General features: G+C 37.0%; 1 protein-coding gene across 3 annotated transcripts in view; it reads left to right on the top strand.

Moving 5' to 3' along the window:
- PRIM2 (DNA primase subunit 2) overlaps nucleotides 1-21,070 on the top strand; it is a 325,522-nt gene that overhangs the window by 59,184 nt on the left and 245,268 nt on the right. For 2 of the 3 annotated variants that reach the window (XR_009354766.1, XM_059178338.1), the window contains exons 6-7: nucleotides 2,415-2,516; nucleotides 5,057-5,194. Coding sequence is in view for 2 of the 3 variants with exons in the window: in XM_059178338.1 (XP_059034321.1) it covers nucleotides 2,415-2,516; nucleotides 5,057-5,194 (240 nt within the window). In the remaining variant the exon portion in view is untranslated. Of the gene's footprint in view, nucleotides 1-749; nucleotides 1,045-2,414; nucleotides 2,517-5,056; nucleotides 5,195-21,070 lie in introns of those variants that run through there. The other variant, XM_059178340.1, reaches the window with a different exon arrangement.

Genomic DNA, 21,070 nt, shown 5'->3' on the forward strand with positions numbered 1-21,070 from the left:
AGGTATAAACTAATACTGCATTATTATTTTAATTTACTCTTCTCCCCATTCTTCACCCCCTCCTTTTTTAAAAGAGAGAATTCATGCTTGCGAGAGAGAGGAAGAGCAACAGGAGAGGGGGAGAGAGAAAAATCTTAAGCAGGCTCCATGCTCAGCTCAAAACCCAGTGGTGGAGCTCAGTCTCAGGACCCTGAGATCATGACCTGAGCTAGAATCAATGATGGGATGCTTAACTCACTGAGCCACCCAAGCACCCCATCTTCCCCTTTCTAAGTAGGAATGTTTACCATGGTTATTCTGTCCCTATTGTAGCACTATTTATTGAGTGTTTGTGAGGAGGGTGTTGTGTGTGTGTGTCTAAGTGGAGAGGACATGAGCAGCTTTACCTTCTTATATAGGGACTATCAAGCATCACCCATAGATACCGAACTTTGAGATTAATGCCGTTACTGTATAGAACTTTTAGATTGTCTCACTTTTGATAGGAGTGAATGTATTTTGTATCATAAGTTGAGTGAACTGTAAATTGGTGACTAGAAGAGTGGATTGCTATATTCATTGATACTGTTCACCAGTAAATTTGGGTTCTCTTCTTTTTGGGCAAGTAATAAAATTACTTTCCTGCTCCTTTGAGGATAGCATGCAAAAAAATGATACGCTTTTGTCAATGAGATGTAAGTGGAATTGACCTATATGACTCTTAAGAAGAACCAGTTTGCCATTTTTTGTTCCTTCTGCTTATCATGCAGGAGATTGGAGCCTCCCTCAGGCATCTGGTTGCTTGGTCAGAACCACTGATAGTGAAGCATTCCTGCTCCTGCCGCTGCCTCCCCACCATTCCTCCTGAACATGGAGAAAAGCAGGAAATACCATTTTTTGTTAAGCCACTGAAATTTATAAATTCTTTGTTATTGCACCATAACTTAGCCAATCCTAACTAACATAGATGACTATAAAAGTGATCAGAAGGGGCACCTGGGTGGCTCAGTCAAGTGTCTGCCTTTGGCTAGGTCATGATCCCAGGATCGAGCCCTGCATTGGGCTCCCTGCTTGGCAGGAAGCCCGCTTCTCCCTCTCCTACTTTCATTACTTGTGTTCCCTTACTCACTGTCTCTCTGTCAAATAAATAAATAAAATCTTAAAAAAGAAAGTGATCAGAAAAGCTACAAAGCTTTTCTCTGATCATCTTAACAATTATAAAAGAGTATAATTTTAATTTACTTTTATTGTCACTTACATGATTATTGTGTGTATTTTGCTTTTAGATTACTAGTACTTATATCCTCCTATTATCTTGGGGCTTATTGAGTGTAACCTGGATGTTAAATGATCTAAGTATTCCCCTCAATATTTGATTTATATTTTATCTTCATTTACAGATCTTTTTTTCTCTAGAATTTTGAAATTTTTATCTAGTCAGATCAATCTTTTTATTTTTAAAGATGTAATCAGTCTGAGATAGTAGATCTACAGATATTTCTAGAAAAGCTGGTGTTTTAAATTTGAAATTGTTTTGTATGACTAGAAAATTGAGAAATATGTTAAACCACTTTTAATTGCAAATAATATATTGTAATAAATTAATATAACTCTTGAATTGGAATCATGTTCCCAGTTAGACTGTTATGCTCTCATAGACTATTTTTAGTCTATGGTAACCTGAGTTTTTTTTGTTTTTAAACTTTTATTTATTTATTTATTTTTAAAAAGATTTTATTTATTTATTTGATAGAGAGATACACAGCGAAAGAGGAAACACAAGCAGGGAGAGCGGGAGAGGGAGAAGCAGGCTTCCCATGGAGCAGGGAGCCTGAGACGGGGCTCGATCCTGGGATCATGACCTGAGCTGAAGGCAGCCACTTAACAATGGAGCCACCCAGACACCCCTAATCTGCGTTTTTATTATAATTACCTATTGTGGGGCACCTGGGTGGCTCAGTGGGTTAAGCCTCTGCCTTTGGCTTAGGTCATGATCCCAGAGTCCTGGGATCGAGCTCCGCATCGGGCTCTCTGCTCAGCAGGGAGACTGCTTCCTCCTCTCTTTCTTCCTGCCTCTCTGCCTACTTGTGATCTCTGCCTGTCAAATAAATAAATATTAAAAAAAAAAATTACCTGTTGTAATACTTTTCGGGTTTTTTTGTTTGTTTATCGTATGTTCTCAGAAAATGGTGGAGTAGAAATTTTAATGTATATTGAATTTAAATTTTCTTTCATATTTTGGCTCTCTTAATGATAGTAATGAGTTATTATTCATATTAGGAATGATTTGAGATACCAGGACTTTAAAATTTTATAAAAGTATTGAATCCTTACTAGAACAGGAAAGTATTTTATTGAAACTGAATGTAGATTTTTAATTTCTTTTTTTTAAGAACTTTAATTTTTTAAATTGTATAAAATATATTTCCTTTTAGATAAGTGATGACGAGAAGAAGCTCCGAGAACCAGAGATTCTTGCTTCATCACCCAGTTTGAGTGGATCTAAGGTAGACTGGGAGTCGGAGTCAGTTTATAAGGTATGTAAACTTTTAAAATACATCCTAAGTTTTATTAAATATATCCCATTGAGCTTTTTATACATAGTTAATAAACCCAATCGTATAGCCTCTGGTAACTACTCCCTCTTCTTCTCCCTCTCCTGTGCAGAATTCATCTTCACCCCCGCTGAGGGTGTGCCAACAGTCTGCTGGGCTGTCCCACAGAGTCTACACACTGTCTAACCTTATTTGGTTAGACTAGACTGGTTAGGCTAGACTCTGACCCAACCAAAGCAGGCCATTCTCTTAAAGGAATACTCTTCTCAAAATACATAGGCTTCGACTCCCCATGCTGAGCTCCCCTGCAGGGACACTCTTCACCCACTGGGCTTCAATACCTTGTTCTGGATCACTGCTCTGCATGCTAGCCTTTTCATCACTCTTGGGCTCTGATGCCATGCTTGGACTATTTTCCCCACCTAGATTCTTCCTTATTCCATTTGGGTCCTGGCATTTTCTGCCCTTTTGCTCTCCCCTGACAAACCTTCTTTAACAACTACTCAGGTTCTGGCATCTTGAAGTGGGCCATCTCTGCTGCCCTCTTTTCCTCAGCACAGATATCTACTCTGCTTGAACCCATTGAATAGCTTTTGGATTGAATAATTCCAGAAGGGGAAGGGGTGGAGCTGAAATTAATTTCAAAAATTTGAAAGCTGCAACACCACAGTTTCCTTTGAAAAGCATGTACTGATTATTGTCAGTGAGTGCCAGTAATTTAAAATCCTGCTTCCACATTAGCTCCCTATTTTGACTTCCCTGTTTCTACCATTTAGGCCATCATTCATTCAGCTTTCCAGATGTAGAGTATGGGAATCAATATTTATTCTCCACACACCAAGCATTTCCTATTGCTCTCTCTTCACATAATTTTTTTGCTTCTCCTTGAGCGTTTTTGTTTCCACTGTGACCACCTTAATAAGCTAGGATCATGGAATATTAGAGCTAAAGAACACCTAAGGGTCATTTATACCATCTCTCTCCCCTTCCTTGCTGAAATTTAGAAGCATTCATTAAATATATAGAAATCATAAGTCTGGTCAGTCACTGAGTCTGGACTAGAACTCTTGCTTACAAATTATCCCCATCTCTTGCCTGGATCATTGAAATAAACCCTCTAACCGCCTCCTCCAGTATGTTCTGTGTAGTGCCGTGTCATACGCATACCACCCTGCAGAACAGTTTGACTTTCCACGTGTGTCTGTCTTCTTTTCTCAATTAAGTGATGAACTTCTTTAGGACTCTGTTGTAGTCATAGATATGTTTTTTGTTTAAAAAACATAATATGTTTATTGGGTGGTATTATTGGATATGTAGAAAAATCTTAGAGATATATATATAAAATACATATATATAAACATATTATTTATTTATTTATTTGAGAGAGAGAGTGTGTGGGGGGGGGGCAGAGGGAGAGAATCTTCAAGCGTACTCCCCCTAAGCATGGACCCCAACTCACCTCAGTCCCATGACCCATGAGATTATGATCTGAACTGAAACTAAGAGCTAGATGCTTAACCAAGTGAGCTCTTCGGGTGCCTCTTAGGCATATAGATTTATTTATTTTTTATTTTTCTTAAAGATTTTATTTGTTTATTTGACAGAGAAAGAGATCATAGGTAGGCAGAGAGGCAGGCAGAGGGAGAGGGGGAAGCAGGCTCCTGGCTGAGCAGGGAGCCGGACGAGGGGCTCAATCCCAAGACCCCCGAGACCATAACCTGAGCTGAAGGTAAAAGCTTAACCCGCTGAGCCACCTAGGCGCCCCAGGCATATAGATTTAACTCTTCTCTAAAACTTGGGTGACTAGGTAATTTGGGGGTCATTTCTTTCACTAAATTTTTTACCACATTTAAGAAAAACTGTATTGGAGAGTAAGGATGATTTTCAGTTTACTCATACTGTGTTCTCATATCATAAAATTTTAGGGTAGTTCTCAGGATTTAAAAAAAATGCAAGTGGAATATTGTGTTTTAAATGGTATTTACTGGTAAATACTTCACTAGTGGAACTGAGCAGTTTTTATTTTTATTTCTTGGTGTTGAGATGAACTTTTCTAATGTATTTTTCTAGTGAAATAATGGAAACAGATGAAATTTAGAATTACTAGTAATTTTTGTCATCGAACATACTGTATATACATAATTGATACAGAGTAAAATTGTGGAATATGTCATATGAGGGGAATGCAACATGCTTAGTGGGCTTGACTTGAGTGTTTAAAATTGTAAAGATTATAATTTGTAAATTCATGAGTTAAGAATAAAAATAACGCATTCTAACTTGGCTTATTATTATTTTTCAAAGCATGTACTCTGAAATGAGCACATTTTTGGACTGTCATTTCTTCCTAATGTTTGTCATTTAGTTTTAAGGATTATATATTGGTTTTTTGTTTGTTTATTTTTGATCTGCTGGGACAAATTCTTACAGGAAGAATTTTGTTTAGATTTAGTACTTAGGAAGATTTAGGGAGATTTCATGACACGTACTGACTTGTTTTCCCTGTTTCACTATGAATTCAGATCCCTTTTGCTGATGCTCTGGATTTATTCCGAGGAAGAAAAGTCTATTTGGAAAGTGGTTTCGCTTATGTACCACTTAAAGATATTGTGGCAATCGTCCTGAATGAATTCAGAGCCAAATTGTCCAAGGCTTTGGCAGTAAGTGTTTCACTTTATTTCTGTATTTACCTTATTTCTGCATAGTCACATTTTCAATTATATACTTTTGGTAGTTTTGTTCTGTACTTCTTAAGAAATGATTTTTATAATGATACTTTAATTGCTTATGATATTGGTAATTCTAGAGCCACTAGGTTTTTTTTGTTACTGCCCATGGTTAGTTTCCTTAGTTATCTTTCTTATAGTAATACTAATAGTAAGCTGATTAATTTTGTGAGAGGCTTCTGTGAGTTGTGTCTTCAAGGTTGTCCCTTTTTTCCTTGGAGATGGATTTCTTATGAGGCCCTTCACAATTGTTGTTGCCTATGGTATATATGGTCCCTAGATTTCTGTTCTGAATTGGTATTTTGTATCTGTAGAGGGCGATATAGAAGAAAACCTTTATAAAAATGCTGATACGCTACTGCTTCAATAAACAACCTATTGCTAAGTGAAAGTGGTAGTAGCTGTTTGAATAAATAATATGATCAGGGATGCCTGGGTGGCTCAGTTGGTTAAGAGTCTGCCTTCAGCTCAGGTCATGATCCCAGCGTCTGGAGATTGAGTCCCACGTGGGGCTTCTTGCTCGGTGGGGAGCCTGCTGCTTTCAGTGCCTATGTATTCTTTCTCTCTCTGCCTGCTGCTCTCCATGCCTATGTATTCTTTCTCTCTCTTTATGTCAAATAAATAAATAAATAAAATCTTTAACAAAACAAAACATGATGAGTGCTTTTCAGTGGATTTGTTCAAAGAGTTACACTTAAGTGATAACATCTTAAAAATAGATGTTTTGGTAGGGGACTTGAATACCCTACTTAACATTAATGAGTTGACCATCCAGATAGAAAATCAACAAGGAAACAGTGGCTTTGTTTGACACACTGAACCAGATGGATCTAAGAGATATATTTAGAACATTCCATCCCCAAACAGCTGAATACGCATTCTTTTCAAGTGCACATGGGACTTTCTTCAGAATAGATCACATGGTGGGCCACAAAACAAGTTTCAACAAATTCCCAAAGATTGAAATCATATCATGCATCTTTGGCGACTACAATAGTATGAAACTAGAAATCAAGTCACAAGAAAACTTTGGAAAGAACACAAATATATGGAGGTTAAATAACACACTGCTAAATGATGAATGGGCCAATCAAGAAAAGTCAAAGAGGAAATTAAAAGATACTTGGAAACAAATGAAAATACAATGACAAAATTTTGGAGATGCAGCAAAAGCGGTTCTAAGAGGGAGGATAATAGCAGTATAGGCCTACCTTAAGAAGCAAGGAAAATCACAAATTAAGAACCAAACCTTACACCTAAAGGAACTGGAAAAAGAACCAAAGCTTGGAGCCAGTAGAAGGAAGGAAATAATAAAGATTAGAGTAGAAATAAATGAAATAGAGACTGAAGAAACAATAGAATAGATCAATGGAGCCAAGAGTTGGTTCTCTGAAAAGATCAATAAAATTGTTAAACCTTTGCCCAGACTCATCCAAAAAAAAAAAAAGGACTCCTAAAAATCAGAAATGAAAGAGGAGAAATAACTGCTGATACCACAGAAATATAAAGGATTATAAAAGAATGTTATGGACAATTATATGCCAGGCAATTGGACAACCAAGAAGAAATGAGTAAATTCCTAGAAATATTTAAGCTTCCAAAACTGAATCAGTAATAAAAAGAAAATTTGAGCAAACTGATTAGTAGCAATGAAATTGAATTGGTAATTAAAACCTTCCAACAAACAAAAGTCCAGGATTAGATGGCTTCCAGGCAAATTCTACCAAATTTTAAAGAAGAGTTAATACTCTTTTCAAACTATTCCAAAAAACGGGAGCAGAGAGAAAGCTTCCAGATTCATTCTGTAAGTCAGCATTACCCTAATACTAAAAGGTACTACAAAAAAGAACTATAGGCCAGTATCTGAACACAGTTGTAAAAATCTTAAACAAAATATTAACAAACTAAATTCAACAATTCATTAAAGTGGGATTCCTTCCAGGGATGCAAGGGTGGTTCAGTATTCACAAATTGATCAGTATGATAAATCTCATCAACAAGGAGGTAAAAGCCTTATGATCATTTCAGTAAATGTGGAAAAAGCATTTGACAAAATACAATGTCCATTCATGATAAAACTCTGAACAAAATAGGTTTAGAGGGAATGTACCTCAACACAATAAAGGCCATATATGAAAGACCCACAGACTAACATCATACTCCATGGTGAAAAACTGAGAGGTTTTACCTTAAGATCAGGAATAAGACAAGGATGTCCACTCTCCTGCCTTTATTTAATGCATTATTGGAAATCCTAGCCACAGTAGTCCTATAGGAAAAAAGAGACGGAAGAGATCCAAATTGGTAAGGAAGAAGTCACTTTTACTATCTGCATATGACATAATATATATAGAACATCTGAAAGACTCCACTAAAAACTACTAGAATTGACAAATGAATTCAGTAAGGTCACAGATTACACAATTAATAATAGGAATTTTGCATTTCTTTTTTCTTTTTTTTTTTTTTTAAGATTTTATTTATTGACTTCAGAGAGGTAGAGAGAATAAGCAGGAGTCGGAAGGAGGGATGGAGAAGCAGACTCTCCACTGACCAAGGAACCTGATGCAGGGCTCCATCCCAGGACACTGGGACCATGACCTGAGCTGAAGGCAGATACTTAAGAGACTGAGCCACCCAGGCACCCCCAAATCTTGCATTTTTATACACTAATAATGAAGTAGCAGGAAGAAATTAAGAAAACAGTTCTGTTTATAAGTATACAAAATGCTGATAGAGCTGAATTATACATATTTTGGTAACCCTAATCAGTAATCAAAATTATTTATACAAGAAAATATTACCCTTTTTAACTCCGAAGGAAAGATTGGCCTGTACTTCTGACTGGAATCAGTATAGCTTAAAAGAGCCACATCACATAACCTTGAAGTTCTGAATCAAGTACCAAGTGTGCAAATCTAATAGAATGCTTAGGAATAAACTTAAGCCAGGAAGTGAAAGACCTGTACTCTGAAAACTGTAAAACAATGATGAAAGAAATTGAAGATGACACTAACAAAGGGAAAGATATTTCATGTTCGTGGATTGGGAGACCAATATTGTTAAAATGTCTATACCACCCAAAGCAGTCTACAGATTTAGTGCAATCCGTGTCAAAATACCAAGATCATTTTTCAGAGAACTAGAACAAATAACTCCAAAATTTTTATGGAACCACAGAAGAGCCCAAATAGCCAAAACTGGTGGTATCACAATCTCAAATTTCAAAATAGAGTGTCAAGCTGTAGTAATCAAAACAGTATGGTTCTGGCATAGAAATATAAAACAGATCAGTCGAACAGAATGAGTCCAGAAATGAATTCATGCTTTTGATGATCAATTAATCTACGACAAAGGAGGTAAGAATATACAATGGGAAAAAGTCTCCTCAACAATTGGTGTTGGGAAAACTGGACAGCTACATGCAAAAGAATGAAACTGGGCCACTTTCTTAGACTATAATAACTCAAAATAGATTAAGAACCTAAGTGTGAAATGTGAAGCCATAGAAATCCTGGAAGAAAACATAGACATTAGTCTCTTGGACATCAGGTATAGGACCATTTTGCTAGATATGTTTCCTTTGTCAAGGGAAACAAAAGTAAAATTAAATTGTTGGGAATACATCAAAATAAAAAGTTTCTCCACAGCAAAGTAAACATCAACAAAACTAAAAGAGCCTACTGAATGAGAAACGGTATTTGCAAGTGATGTATCTCATAAGGAGTTAATGTCCAAAGGTATTAACTTACTACAACTCAACACCAAAAAAAAATCTGATAAAAAAAATGGACAAAGGGTCTGAATAGACATTTTTCCAAAGAAGACCTAGAGATAGCCAAAAGACACATGAAAAGATGCTCAACATCACTCATCATCAAGGAAATGCAAATCAAAATGACAATGAGTTATCATCTCACATATGTCAGAATGGCAAGGATGTGGAGAAGAAGGAACCCCTGTGCCCTGTTACGGAAATTCAAGGTGGTGTAGTCATTGTGGAGAATGGTATGGAGGTTCCTCAAAAAATTAAAAATAGAACTATCATATGACCTAGCAATTCCACTACTGGCTATTTACACAAAGAATACTAACGTGTTAATGCAAAGAGATATATGTACCCATATATTTATTGCAGTATTACTTATAATAGCCAAAATATGGAAATAATCCAAGTGTCCATCAACAGATGAATGGATAAGAAGATGTACGCACACACACACATACACAAGAAAATTACCTATAAAGAATGAAATCTTGGCATTTGTAATAATAACATAGATGGATCTAGAGGGTATAATGCTAAGTGAAATAAGTCAGAGAAAGCCATGATTTCACTCATGTGGAATTTAAGAAATACAGAAAAAAAGAGACGAAAAGACTTAAATACAGAGAACAAATTGATGGTTCCTAGAGGGGAGGCTGGCAGGAGATGGGTGAAATAGGTGAAGATTAAGAGTGCACTTGTCCAGATGAGTAATGTATAGAATTGTTGAGTTGTTACATTGTACACCTGAAACTAATATGTATGTTAACTATACTTGAATAAAAATACATTTTGTAGTACCTTTGCCTTTTAAAATGAGTCTAGTTTTTTTAAATAACTTTGTGTTACTCCAAGCAAAAGAGAACTTCAAAGTTGTGATGTGGCTCTTGTTAGGCTATACTAATACCAGCAGAAGCATAGGCCAACCTTTTCAATTGAGTTAAAAATTATAATATTTTCTCATTTAAATAATTATTACTGACTGTCCAGGGTTACTTAAACATGTATAATTCAATTATTTCAGTATTTGGGAAGACTAAAATATTAACTAGTTTTATTAATAAGGCACTTTATGAAAGCACCAGTACAATAGGCATTTACTATTAATATTTTTCCTCCTTCCCTAATTCTGTATTTTTTACTTAAAAAAATCATCAGTAAAGTTAATGTTCTTATGTTTTAAGTTTTTAAAAGATTTTATTTGAGAGGAAGAAAGAGAGCACGCGCACACATACAAGCAGAGGGAACCCAATGCAGGAATCCATTCTAGGATCTGGGGTCATGCCCTGAGTTGAAGGCAGATGCTTAACCGACTGAGTCACCCAAGCACCCCAAAGTTAATGTTTTTAAATAGTTTCTTTAGTAGTTTGTGACTTACCTTGAACCGTATCTATTTACGGATGAAGATAGCGTCTTTCAGTACAGTAAATCTCTGTGATGGACACTGATGTTTGCCTACTAGTTGGCAAATAAAACTACTGGTTTTATTCACCCATTTTCTCTGCTGGCATTTTGGATAGCACTTCTTTGTGTGAATCAACTGTATACTTTTTAGGACATTAGGCATTTCTAATTAGGCATTTAGGACATTAGGCATTTCTAATTAGGCATTTCTCATTTACTGAATGACCTCCCAGGTTCCACGAAAAACAAAAATGTCATCATGCATTTCAGAAAGCTTCTAGAGTATTGGTACCACTCCTGTGCTGATTTTGGTCTTTTTCCTTCTCTTTCCTAATTGTTAATCTGTGCACATAATATAATAATTGTGGCTGAAAAATGTGAGAAGTTGTTTGGGTGCCAGTAAAAATGAGCACATGCATATTTGCTCTTCAGTTTATCTTTCTAATAATCTATGTGCAAAGAAGGATATGTACAGTTTTTAGCAAACTTTATAAATTGGATATTAAAGATAAACTTTTATATAAGTTCCTATGTTAGTAACACTTTCATTTTTTAATCAAATTTCATTTAAGTTTTGTACCCTATTGGGAAATTCTTTTCTCGTTTTTCCCTCCTGCTCATTCTTTCCTCCCTCCATAGTAACTTTCAAGGGGCACCTGGGTGGCTCAGTGGGGTAAGCCTCTGCCTTTGGCTCAGGTCATGATCTCAGGGTCCTGGGATGGAGCCCTGCCATTGGGCTCTCTGCTCAGTGGGGAGCCTGCTTCTGCTTTTCTCTCTGCCTGTCTCTCTGCCTGTTTGTGATCTCTGTCAAATAAATAAATAAAAAATCTAAAAAAAAAAAAAAAAGCGGCGCCTGGGTGGCTTAGTTGGTTAAGCGCCTGACCCTTGATCTCAGCTTAGGTCTTCATCTCAAGGTTGTGAGTTTAAGTCATGAATTGGGCTCCATGCTACTTAAAACGAAAACAAAGTAACTTTGTAATAATGTTTTACAATTTTGAAATACATACTTACAAAAAAGTTGCAAGTAAACAATAGCATTTTGCCATAGGCTTCTGAAAATAAGTTTCCAACCTGATGCCTCATTGCCCCCAGTACTATAGGTTGTAATTTTTATATTGTTCCAATTTTAGTATATGTGCTGCCGAAGTGAGCATTTATAAACAAAGATATTTTCCTGTATAACGACAGTTCAACTTTGAGAATAAGCAAATTAGCATCAATACATGAGTACCATCTAATCCTTAGTTCTCATTCAAGTTTCACAGTTTCACAGTTGAATTATGTCCTTAATTTCAGAAGGATTCAATTCTGTATCAGATGTGTTATGTTTTTTTAGTCTCCTTCAGTCTGGAGCAGGTTCTTCGTTTCTGTTGGACTTTCATGACTTTTTTTACTTCTGAAGAAAATACCAAACTATGATGAAGTTATGCTCATTATGTGTTTTTTTCTCTCAACAAAAATGTAAGTTCTGTGAGAGTAGGGGCTCTTGTCTTAATTAAAATTTGTTATTTGTTATTTAACGTCTAGCAAGTGCCCGGTAAAGTTTTACTGAGCTCTGGTAGATTATAATAGCCTCCACTTGTGTAGAGTTTATTATTTGCTGCCTCACTGGACCTTTACCACAGTCCTCTGAGGTAGACAGGGACTACTGTCTGCATTATACAGTGAGGAAAATGTAGCTCTAAGAGGCTAAGTAATTGGCTAGCAATTGCTGGAGCTCTAAATTTCAGGTTTTCTAATTTTAATTTTTAGAATCTTTTGATGAGAACTGGATCTTTTTTTTTTAAATATTTTATTTATTTATTTGACAGACAGATCACAAGTAGGCAGAGAAGCAGGCAGAAAGAGAGGAGGAAGCAGGGTCCCTGCTGAGCAGAGAGCCCGATGTGGGGCTTGATCCCAGGACCCTGGGACCATGACCTGAGCTGAAAGCAGAGGCTTTAACTTACCGAGCCACCCAGGCCCCACTGAGAACTGGATCTTTATAAGGAGTTAGAGTATTGAGGATTTAGATTTTTAAAAATTGAGGAAATACTAAAAATTATATTAGGATCCAGTTATAGAACAGGCAGAAAAGTTGAATTAGGAGCTGAGTTGCAATAAATCGATAACCAGTTAGGGAAAAGAATGAGGGGAAGATGTATTTATTAAAAAGATTTTATTTATTTATTTGTCAGAGAGAGGGCATAAGCAGGGGTAGCAGCAGGCAGAGCAGGCAGAGGGAGAAGCAGGCTCCCCACTGAGCAGGGGGCCTAATGTGGGACTTGATCCCAGGACCCTGGGATCACGACCTGAGCCGAAGGCAGAACAATTAACGGACTAAGCCACCCAATAAACTATTGGCATCCCAATAGTTTATTTTTTAAAATAACTTTTTGTTCACCCACATATTGTTTTGGGTACTAGAGACACAGTACTTGAGATAGATGAGTTTTTTTTCTTTTTTTTAATCTCAAATTGTACTGGAGGTAGACAATTACCAAAGAAATAAATAATAACACTATTGTATCTAACACAAGGGAGCCAGCTGAACAAATACAGAGGGAAGTGTTTCAGGCAGAAGAGAATCTTGGCATTTTTGCAGAATGTAAAAGGCCCGTGTGGCTGGAGTGTAGTGAGGCAGCAGAGGGTAGTACAAGATGGGCCTGCGATGACTCAATACAGGACTTTGGATAAACCAGGGTTGAGAGTTTGATTTAACTCAGTAGAAAACCACTGGATGGTTTTGAATGTGGGAGTGATATGATCTGATTTATATTTTAAATAGATTACTGTGACTCCTGCTTGTAAAGCACTTTGAGGGGCAAGTAAGAATGGAAACATGAAAAGTAGTTGGGAGGTTTATTGCTGTCTAGATGGTGGCTTGAAATGGGTGATTGCATGAGGCTGTGATGACAGACTGGGTGTGAGAGGAAAGAGGAAATAGATAATCATAATGATAGCTGGAACTGGATTTAATATTTGCCAGGTGCATTTCTAAATGCTTTATATGAATTAGCATATTTAATCTTCATGGTAACTGTATCAGGTGGGTGCTGTCACTATTCAGAGGCTTATGACATCTCTGCATAGGTAGAGAGGAGCAGAGGCAATATTTGAATCCATGTGATCGGGACTTGGAGTCTGTATTCTGGACCACTGTGTTACACTGCCTAGACTTTTGTCCTAAATAACTAATTAGGGGGTGATGCCTTTTACCAAGATGGGGAGGCCTGTGAGAGAAGTACGTAGAATAAAACCAAGAGTTCTGTTTTGACTACGTCAAGTGGGAGGTGCTTTATTAGTCATCCAATTGGAGATGGCAGCTATGAAGTTGGATTTAGAAGTTAGATTTCTGGGGAGGAGAAGGTGAGGCCATGAGATTACATGAGATCACATAGGAGAGAGTGGCTCTTCAGTGGAGAGCCAAGGAGGGCGCACAACTGAGCATGAGTTTCCATACAACCTTTACTCTGTGTCATGAAGCAGTAGAATATGCTTTGTTTTGAAAAAATGCAACAGCTTCGGCAGCAGCTCTTCCTGCCCACGGGTCCTGTCCCCGTGCTTTAATAAACCATCATTTTGCACCAAAGATGTCTCAAGAATTCTTTCTTGGTCATCGGCTCCAGACCTCAGCCCACTGAACCTCACCTAGGTTCTAGAACTTCATCATATGGCACCCAACGTAGGGCTGTGAGTCTTTATATTTGGACTCTGAGCGTCGGTGCAAAATTGGTGAGTTCTTTCTCTTTTCTTCCTTTACTCTCATTTCAGGGGCTTTTCAAGGGGTATGGTCTTATTGGAACACTTGCATGTCAGTAGCTCAGGGTGTAATCCTCTAGCCCATGGCTACTCTATGGGGAGGAGAGCGTCTGTCTCTTGGCTGTAAGTTAGTATCCTGGCCGGAATGGCAATAGACCCAGAAACTTGATACCCTCTCTTTATTCCTGTTCTTATATAAAATTGTCTCTCTTGGGCACGGGACAGCCACCTAAGTCACCAGGACGACTGCCAATCTTAAGACTCCCGTGTGAGGTTTCCTCCTGATTGATCTAATGTGATCCCTTCCACATTCCTGGTCTAGCCACTTCTGGCCGCAAGACCTCCACTGGGAGCCGGCCGACCCGATTGAATTAAAACACAACCGGGGACCGTTTCCTAGGGAAGTTGGCTGCAAGGATCACATGTGTTGGAATGTTGCATAGACCATGATGGATTTCAGTCTTTACTGTTTCTTGTCAGTATCTTCTACAGACTTCTTAAAGCTATGTTTTTTTTTTTTATTATTTAAAAAAAATGCAACAGCTTCTTAAATTGTAGCTGAATTTCCTTAAAGTAAATTATCTTTTTTTTTCTGGCATAGTGTGACTAATTTCACTTTCTCTTTGTGAGATTCATCATTAGAAGGTGCTGGTACAAATTAAAAATATAGACTTTCAGAAAGTATTATTTACACACTTCTAATTTAGATATAGAAAGAAGGACTTTGATAAGTTCCCAAAGAAATAATGACAGGCAAATAAGAAGCCCTTTCTCAAAGTCACAGCGAAAGGAAAGATTTTCTTTTTTTGAAAAAGGTTTCCTTCTCACATTTTTAGAATACTAGTTAAGTTTGTGGCTCACCATGTTTTGCTACTTTGGAAAAATGTTCTTTATAAGCACTTGATCAAGTAATTTTTGTTTCTAAAGAGTTTACAATCCTCTTAAATCTTTTATCCTCTTTTAAAGAGCTGTATTCAGTTTAGTTTGTTAAATTGTGGTTAAATATAATTAATTTTCTTGAATGGTTACTTAATTTGTAATCACATTAATTTTCTTGAATGGTTACTTAATTTGTAATTACACAAGAATTTTTGTTTTTCTTGGGTTTTAGATTGATTACTGTGTCTTTTCTAATATTTCTTCCTGATTATATAATGTCATTTTAAGGCGGTTACAATGAATCAATCAGTGCTGCAGCTAATGCTTCACCTGCACCTTTATATTTAGTATCCGACACCGGCCCATTTATTCTCTCATGGTACTGATCTGTAGGAAACAAAATGTTGCAGTTGAAAGCCATGAAACTAATGGAAAGAATCATTTTGTGGGAAGAAGTAAACATCCTCCTTCTATTTTGAGACACACTAGTTGACTGAGGATGCTAACCTGAACTTGATCGTTACTTGGTATGTGAGATAGTGGTTTATTCAACCTTATATAATGTCCAGCTTACAATTGTGTCCATTCACCAAGCATTTCTTTAACATATTAGGTTTACTATATAGTGCCTAGGTTAGGATGGAAGATGGGACATTTATGAGACGGAACTTTGACCCTCAAGATCCCTTTTATCTAGTAGGGAGAGCTAAAATGTACACTGAAGACTTAATGACTAGGTTGAAATGGGCATTGTCCTGAGAGTTGTGTCACCTCAACTGAGGGAATTTTGAGAATGGAGTTGACCTTGGCTTTAAGTCATTTGCTAAATGGAGAGATGAACAGTTTGCAGAGTAGTAGAGCTAAATGATTGGGGTGCTGGAATGCCTGGGCTGTATTTAGAGACTGGTTAGTGGTATCTTTGCTTGGATTTAATGTCTATGAAGAATAGTAGATCAGTTTGTAACAGTGGATATTACCAGGCTTATGAGTTTGAGTTTTAGTCATATGTTAGTGGTTTCCAGACTTTTTGATTGTGCTCCCTTACTTAAAATATCATACATCTTCAATGTACAGATGTAGATATTAGAAAGTAGTTTTAAAAAAGAAGAAAAAAGGGAATAGATAGTTAATTTCTTTCTCTATCTCTGTAGATCATCTTGTATATATCTAATTTGGAAACCATTTTTTAAAAATTTAATTTTTTTTTTCAGTGTTCCAAGATTCATTGTCTGTGCATCACACCCAGTGCTCCATGCAGTATGGGCCCTCTGTAATACCTGCCACTGGGCTCACCCATCCCTCCACCCTTCTCCCCTCCAAAACCCTCAGTTTGTTTCTCAGAGTCCACAGTCTCTCATGGTTCATCTCCCCCTCTGATTTTCACCAATTCACTTTTCCTTTCCTTCTCCTAATGTCCTCCGTGTTATTCCTTATGCTCCACAAGTAAGCAAAACCTTATGATAATTGATTTTTTCTGTTTGTCTTATTTCACTGAGCATAATCTCCTCCAGTCCTATCCATGCTGATACAAAAGTTGGGTATTCATCCCTTCTGATGGCTGAGTAATATTCCATTGTATATATGAACCATATCTTTATCCATTTGTCTGTTGAAGAGCATCTTGGCTTTTATTTTGGAAACCATTTTGAATAAAACTGCTTGTGTTACCATTGGATATGTGTTTTAGCAATAGGGATATGAGACAGAGCTATTTGGGATAGAAAGTGATTTTGGTATTGGGTGTGTTCAATTTCTTGGATTAATAGGACATTCTGGTAAATCTGGGTTAAAATTTAGAAAAATTCTTGGCGATTAAGACACAGATTTGGGAGTTACCCACATGGTTGTGAAATTTGAACCTGAACTAGTGGATGTAATTTCTAAGGAGTGAAGAATAAAAAGAGAAGAGGACCAAATACTAAACTATTTCGGGGTTGGGTATGGGGATCAGTGAGATGCAATGAGCTAGATACCACAAAAGAAGAAGTCAGTTTTGCCATCTTTTTCCATATGTATTTTACTTTAGAAAATGAGGCTTTTGGCACCATTCACAGAATAGGACTCGGTAACAATTATTTTCTTGTTTTAGTGAGATATTCTAGGTTTTTGATAGAAAGGTTTATTCATTGGGCACCTGGGTGGCTCAGTGGGTTAAACCTCTGCCTTCGGCTTGGGTCATAATCTCGGGGTACTGGGGTCGAACCTTGCATTGGTCTCTCTGCTCAGCGGGGAGCCTGCTTCCCCCTTTCTCTCTGCCTGCCTCTCTGCCTACTTGTGACCTCTCTCTCCCCCTCGGTCAAATAAATAAATAAAATCTAAAAAAAAAAAAAAAAAAAAAAAAAGAATGGTTTATTCACTGAGAAAAATCAGTAATGTACATGAAAGTGCTTAAAAGTTTCAAAGTGCTAGTAATTTTTTAAGGTGTTTTATGAAGGGGTTCGTTTTTGTGAAGAAGAATATTTTAAGGAGTTTTGATTTTACCATTTTTTCCCTATAATGCTTAGTATACCTTTGCATTTTGTGTTTATGGAAATTATTGGTGGCAAGAATTTTAATGAACACTTGTACCAGCAAGTGTTAGTGGTACATATACATAGAATTTTTAGAGCAGGCAAGGGTTTTAGAGTTGTGTGGTAATCATTTGTGTGTTTTCTTGCCCTTATTTTTGGCAGCTAGAATGTAAACTGTAGGTTTATAGATATCAATGGACATGCTTGCTTGTCTTGTTCCATGTGATAGTGCTTTAGTGCAATGCTTTCTTATTATGAGAGGCTCTGTAAATACCAGTAATGCCTCTTCATTTTGCCCATGAAAGCATAGCACCAGAAAGTTCAACAGTTTACCAGAATTCACTCAGCAGACCATTAACCGACTTAGCCACCCTAGGCACTCCTACATGTTTTAAATGTAGGGTTTACCAGGGTAAAGATCGAGCCATATTCATCTTCTCCATGGTGGGGCTTGTGCTATATCCTGCTTAATTATCTCTGATACCCAGCACAGTACCTTGTGCAGAGTATGTGCTAAGGACCTTAGGAAGTACCTTGTGAGAACTGTGTGTTTGCATTTTCTCCAGATTTGTTGAGGAAACCAAAGTGAAAGGAGGTTACACTTGAGTGTACTGTCTATAGAAGAGTAAAATTTTGATAATGGGTAAAGTGCAACTGTTTATGACCTCAGAATACTTTTGAAGAACTAATGCAGTTGTCTATAGTGGTTTAAACTGTTACTCTTTTGACATTTTTCCTCTGGAATATGTAAGATGGGAATTTTATACTTTGTTTAGAAACTCTGATGATGCAAAATAATTCAGGCTTAAACTCTGGCTACCTTGAGAATAGCAGCTTCCTTCTTCATGATTGGACTAACTCTCTATAGAATAATTCTTAGGTTACTGTTTTTGTGGTCACCTTGTGTCCTCTGTGCATCCTACCCACCCCCAGAAACAGAAAAGATCCCTCTTTATAAACACTTCTGTTCCTCAGATCATTTATCATATTTAAGATTTATAGTTAACCATTTTAAAGGAGTAGCCAAAATTGTCTTGAAAAACATAGTACTTTATATGTCATTTATGGTTTTTTTACTAATTTTTTTTTCACTGAGCTGCATTGCTTTTATTGATACCTGAGAGGACCAAAATACAGATTTTTGTCTGTTACTTGTGATGAGAAAGTATCAGCAGATTCTGTTGCTAGGAAACAGCTGAATACTGAAATAGTTTGTTGGGGGGGGTACTTGTAAATTCACATCTTTGACAGTTCTGCTCTCTTAGAGCAAAAATTTATTCAGTCACTACAAAGAAAGATGCATCACCTGTTTTTTAATTTTTTATTATAAAGTGTTTTTATTTTTTATTTAAGTTTTTATTTTAATTCCAGTTAGTTAATGTACAATGTTGTATTAGTTTAGTTTTCCAATTTAAAAATTTTGCACAGGGAAGCTAGGATTATGAAAAATATTTGAGAAATATCTAATGTCTAATGATTAGACATTTTTGAATTTTAGTTTTTTTTTTTTAAGATTTTATTTATTTATTTGACAGACAAAGATCACAAGTAGGTAGAGGGGCAGGCAGAGAGAGAGGGAGAAGCAGGCTCCCCGCTGAGCAGGGAGCCGGATGCTAGACTCTGTCCCAGGACCCCGGGACCGTGACCTGAGCTGGAGGCAGCCACTTAACACTGAGCCACCCAGGCGCCCCTTGAATTTTAGTTTTTTTAAGGGTTTCTGATTCATCATTAATGAAAAAAAGAATGAGAATGGGAGGAGGATAGATATAAACACACACACACACACACACACACAGGACAGAGGATTTAAACCAAAGAGAAATATATTAAGCCAACTTCGGGGCGCCTGGGTGGCTTAGTTGGTTAAGCATTTTTATTTGGCACATGTCATGATCCCAGGGTCCTGGGATTGAGCCCCGGAGGCAGAGTTGGAGTCTGAGTCCCGTAATCCGAGTTGTCTGAGTCGTCCGAATTGGAGTTGGGGAGTCAGAGTTCGCCTTTCTGCTAAGTGGGGAGCTTGCTTCTCCCTCTCCCTCTGCCTGCCGCTCCTCCCTCTGCTTGCATTCTCTCTCTGTCAAATAAATAAATAAATCTTAAAAAAATAAGTTAAACCAACTTTGTTTCATGGAAATAGGTTGGCCACATTCTATATTAAATTGCCCAGGTCTACTCTTTTACCTGTAACACTTAATATATGTGCCAGAGAAAAGAAATATTAAAAAGAAGTATTTGTTTATAATCAGGTTTGCTTTCTTTTATAACCAGCTGTCATTTAATTTTGTCATGGTTATATAATGTTGAGGAAAAGATTTATTCATATTCAATTTAGTAAGTTTTCTTGAATATTCACTTTTGACCAGGCAAACATTGGTGACAGGTGTGACTGAGCTTTCAGGGTGTTCAGAACATGTGAGAGGGAGCAGCAGTGGGAGGGAGATGTAAATGGTTCTCCTACACCGTGGTCAGTAAAAGCTTAAGTACAGAGTAGCACAGAAAAGAGTGATGAATTCAGTGTGGAGATCCCAGAGAGGGCTTCAAAGAAGACAGCAGCTTTGATCTGGGTTTGCAGAGCTCTTTCTTAGCTATGAACAGTTCCCTGATCTTTTCTTTTTTGGGGAGTAGGGGTAGGGGATGGTGAATAAGATTACTGTTATTTGTCTTCATCTTTGAATTCCCTCTTTGTTTCTTCCTTGTCTGTACCTGTGGCTGATAACAAGCCCTGACATTTCTCCTCTTGCTCACTCCATTCAGGGAGGGGAGTACTGTTTGTATACCAGTTTCTGATTCTTTGCCTTCAAATTTCACTGCTTGTCTGTTTAATTGCACACATATAGTTGAGGAACTTGTCAGAGAGTACAGAATCCATCTTCTGGTTTACATGCATTGTGAATCTTGTGCCTCAGAAATAAAAATCTTATTAGGGCTTTACATCTTTATCGAAGTGACACAGAACTTTCTGAACTCAAGTAGGCAGGTTATATACTAACATTGGGGTAGTGTGGGAAATATTATCTAGAATATTTAGGGGAGTAATGCATAAGTTCAAAACAAAAATAAAAAGAGCAAATGAAAATTATCCTAGACTTGTTTATATTAGAAATAATCAAGGAATGATGGAATTGAGGGTAACTGAATGCACAGGTTTGGTTTCCCCTAAATTTTTAAGGAGACTTTAAGAGTAGGAGTAAATGTTTTATGATCCCTCTTGCTGTTAAAAAAATGCCTTAAAAAAAAAATCATGTTATGCTTTTAGGGTACATTTCAAAACATGGTATTAGCTTGGAAACCTATCATAGAGTTAGGAAACTTTAGTAATATGGAAATTTCGTGTTGAAGTTCTTATTTAAAGAAATTGTTGCTGTTCTTTGTGAAACTACGATTTTGACCATATACAAGATTATATTTGTTGAGTTGCAAAACAGGTGAACAATGTCGGTGATCTTACTAAATTGAGGTATGAATGAGGTAATGATCTAGAAAATAGAGAACTGAAACTGAAGAAGATGGAGA

The sequence above is a fragment of the Mustela lutreola genome, chromosome 6 (genome assembly GCF_030435805.1).
Source record: "Mustela lutreola isolate mMusLut2 chromosome 6, mMusLut2.pri, whole genome shotgun sequence".
Lineage (NCBI taxonomy): Eukaryota > Metazoa > Chordata > Mammalia > Carnivora > Mustelidae > Mustela > Mustela lutreola.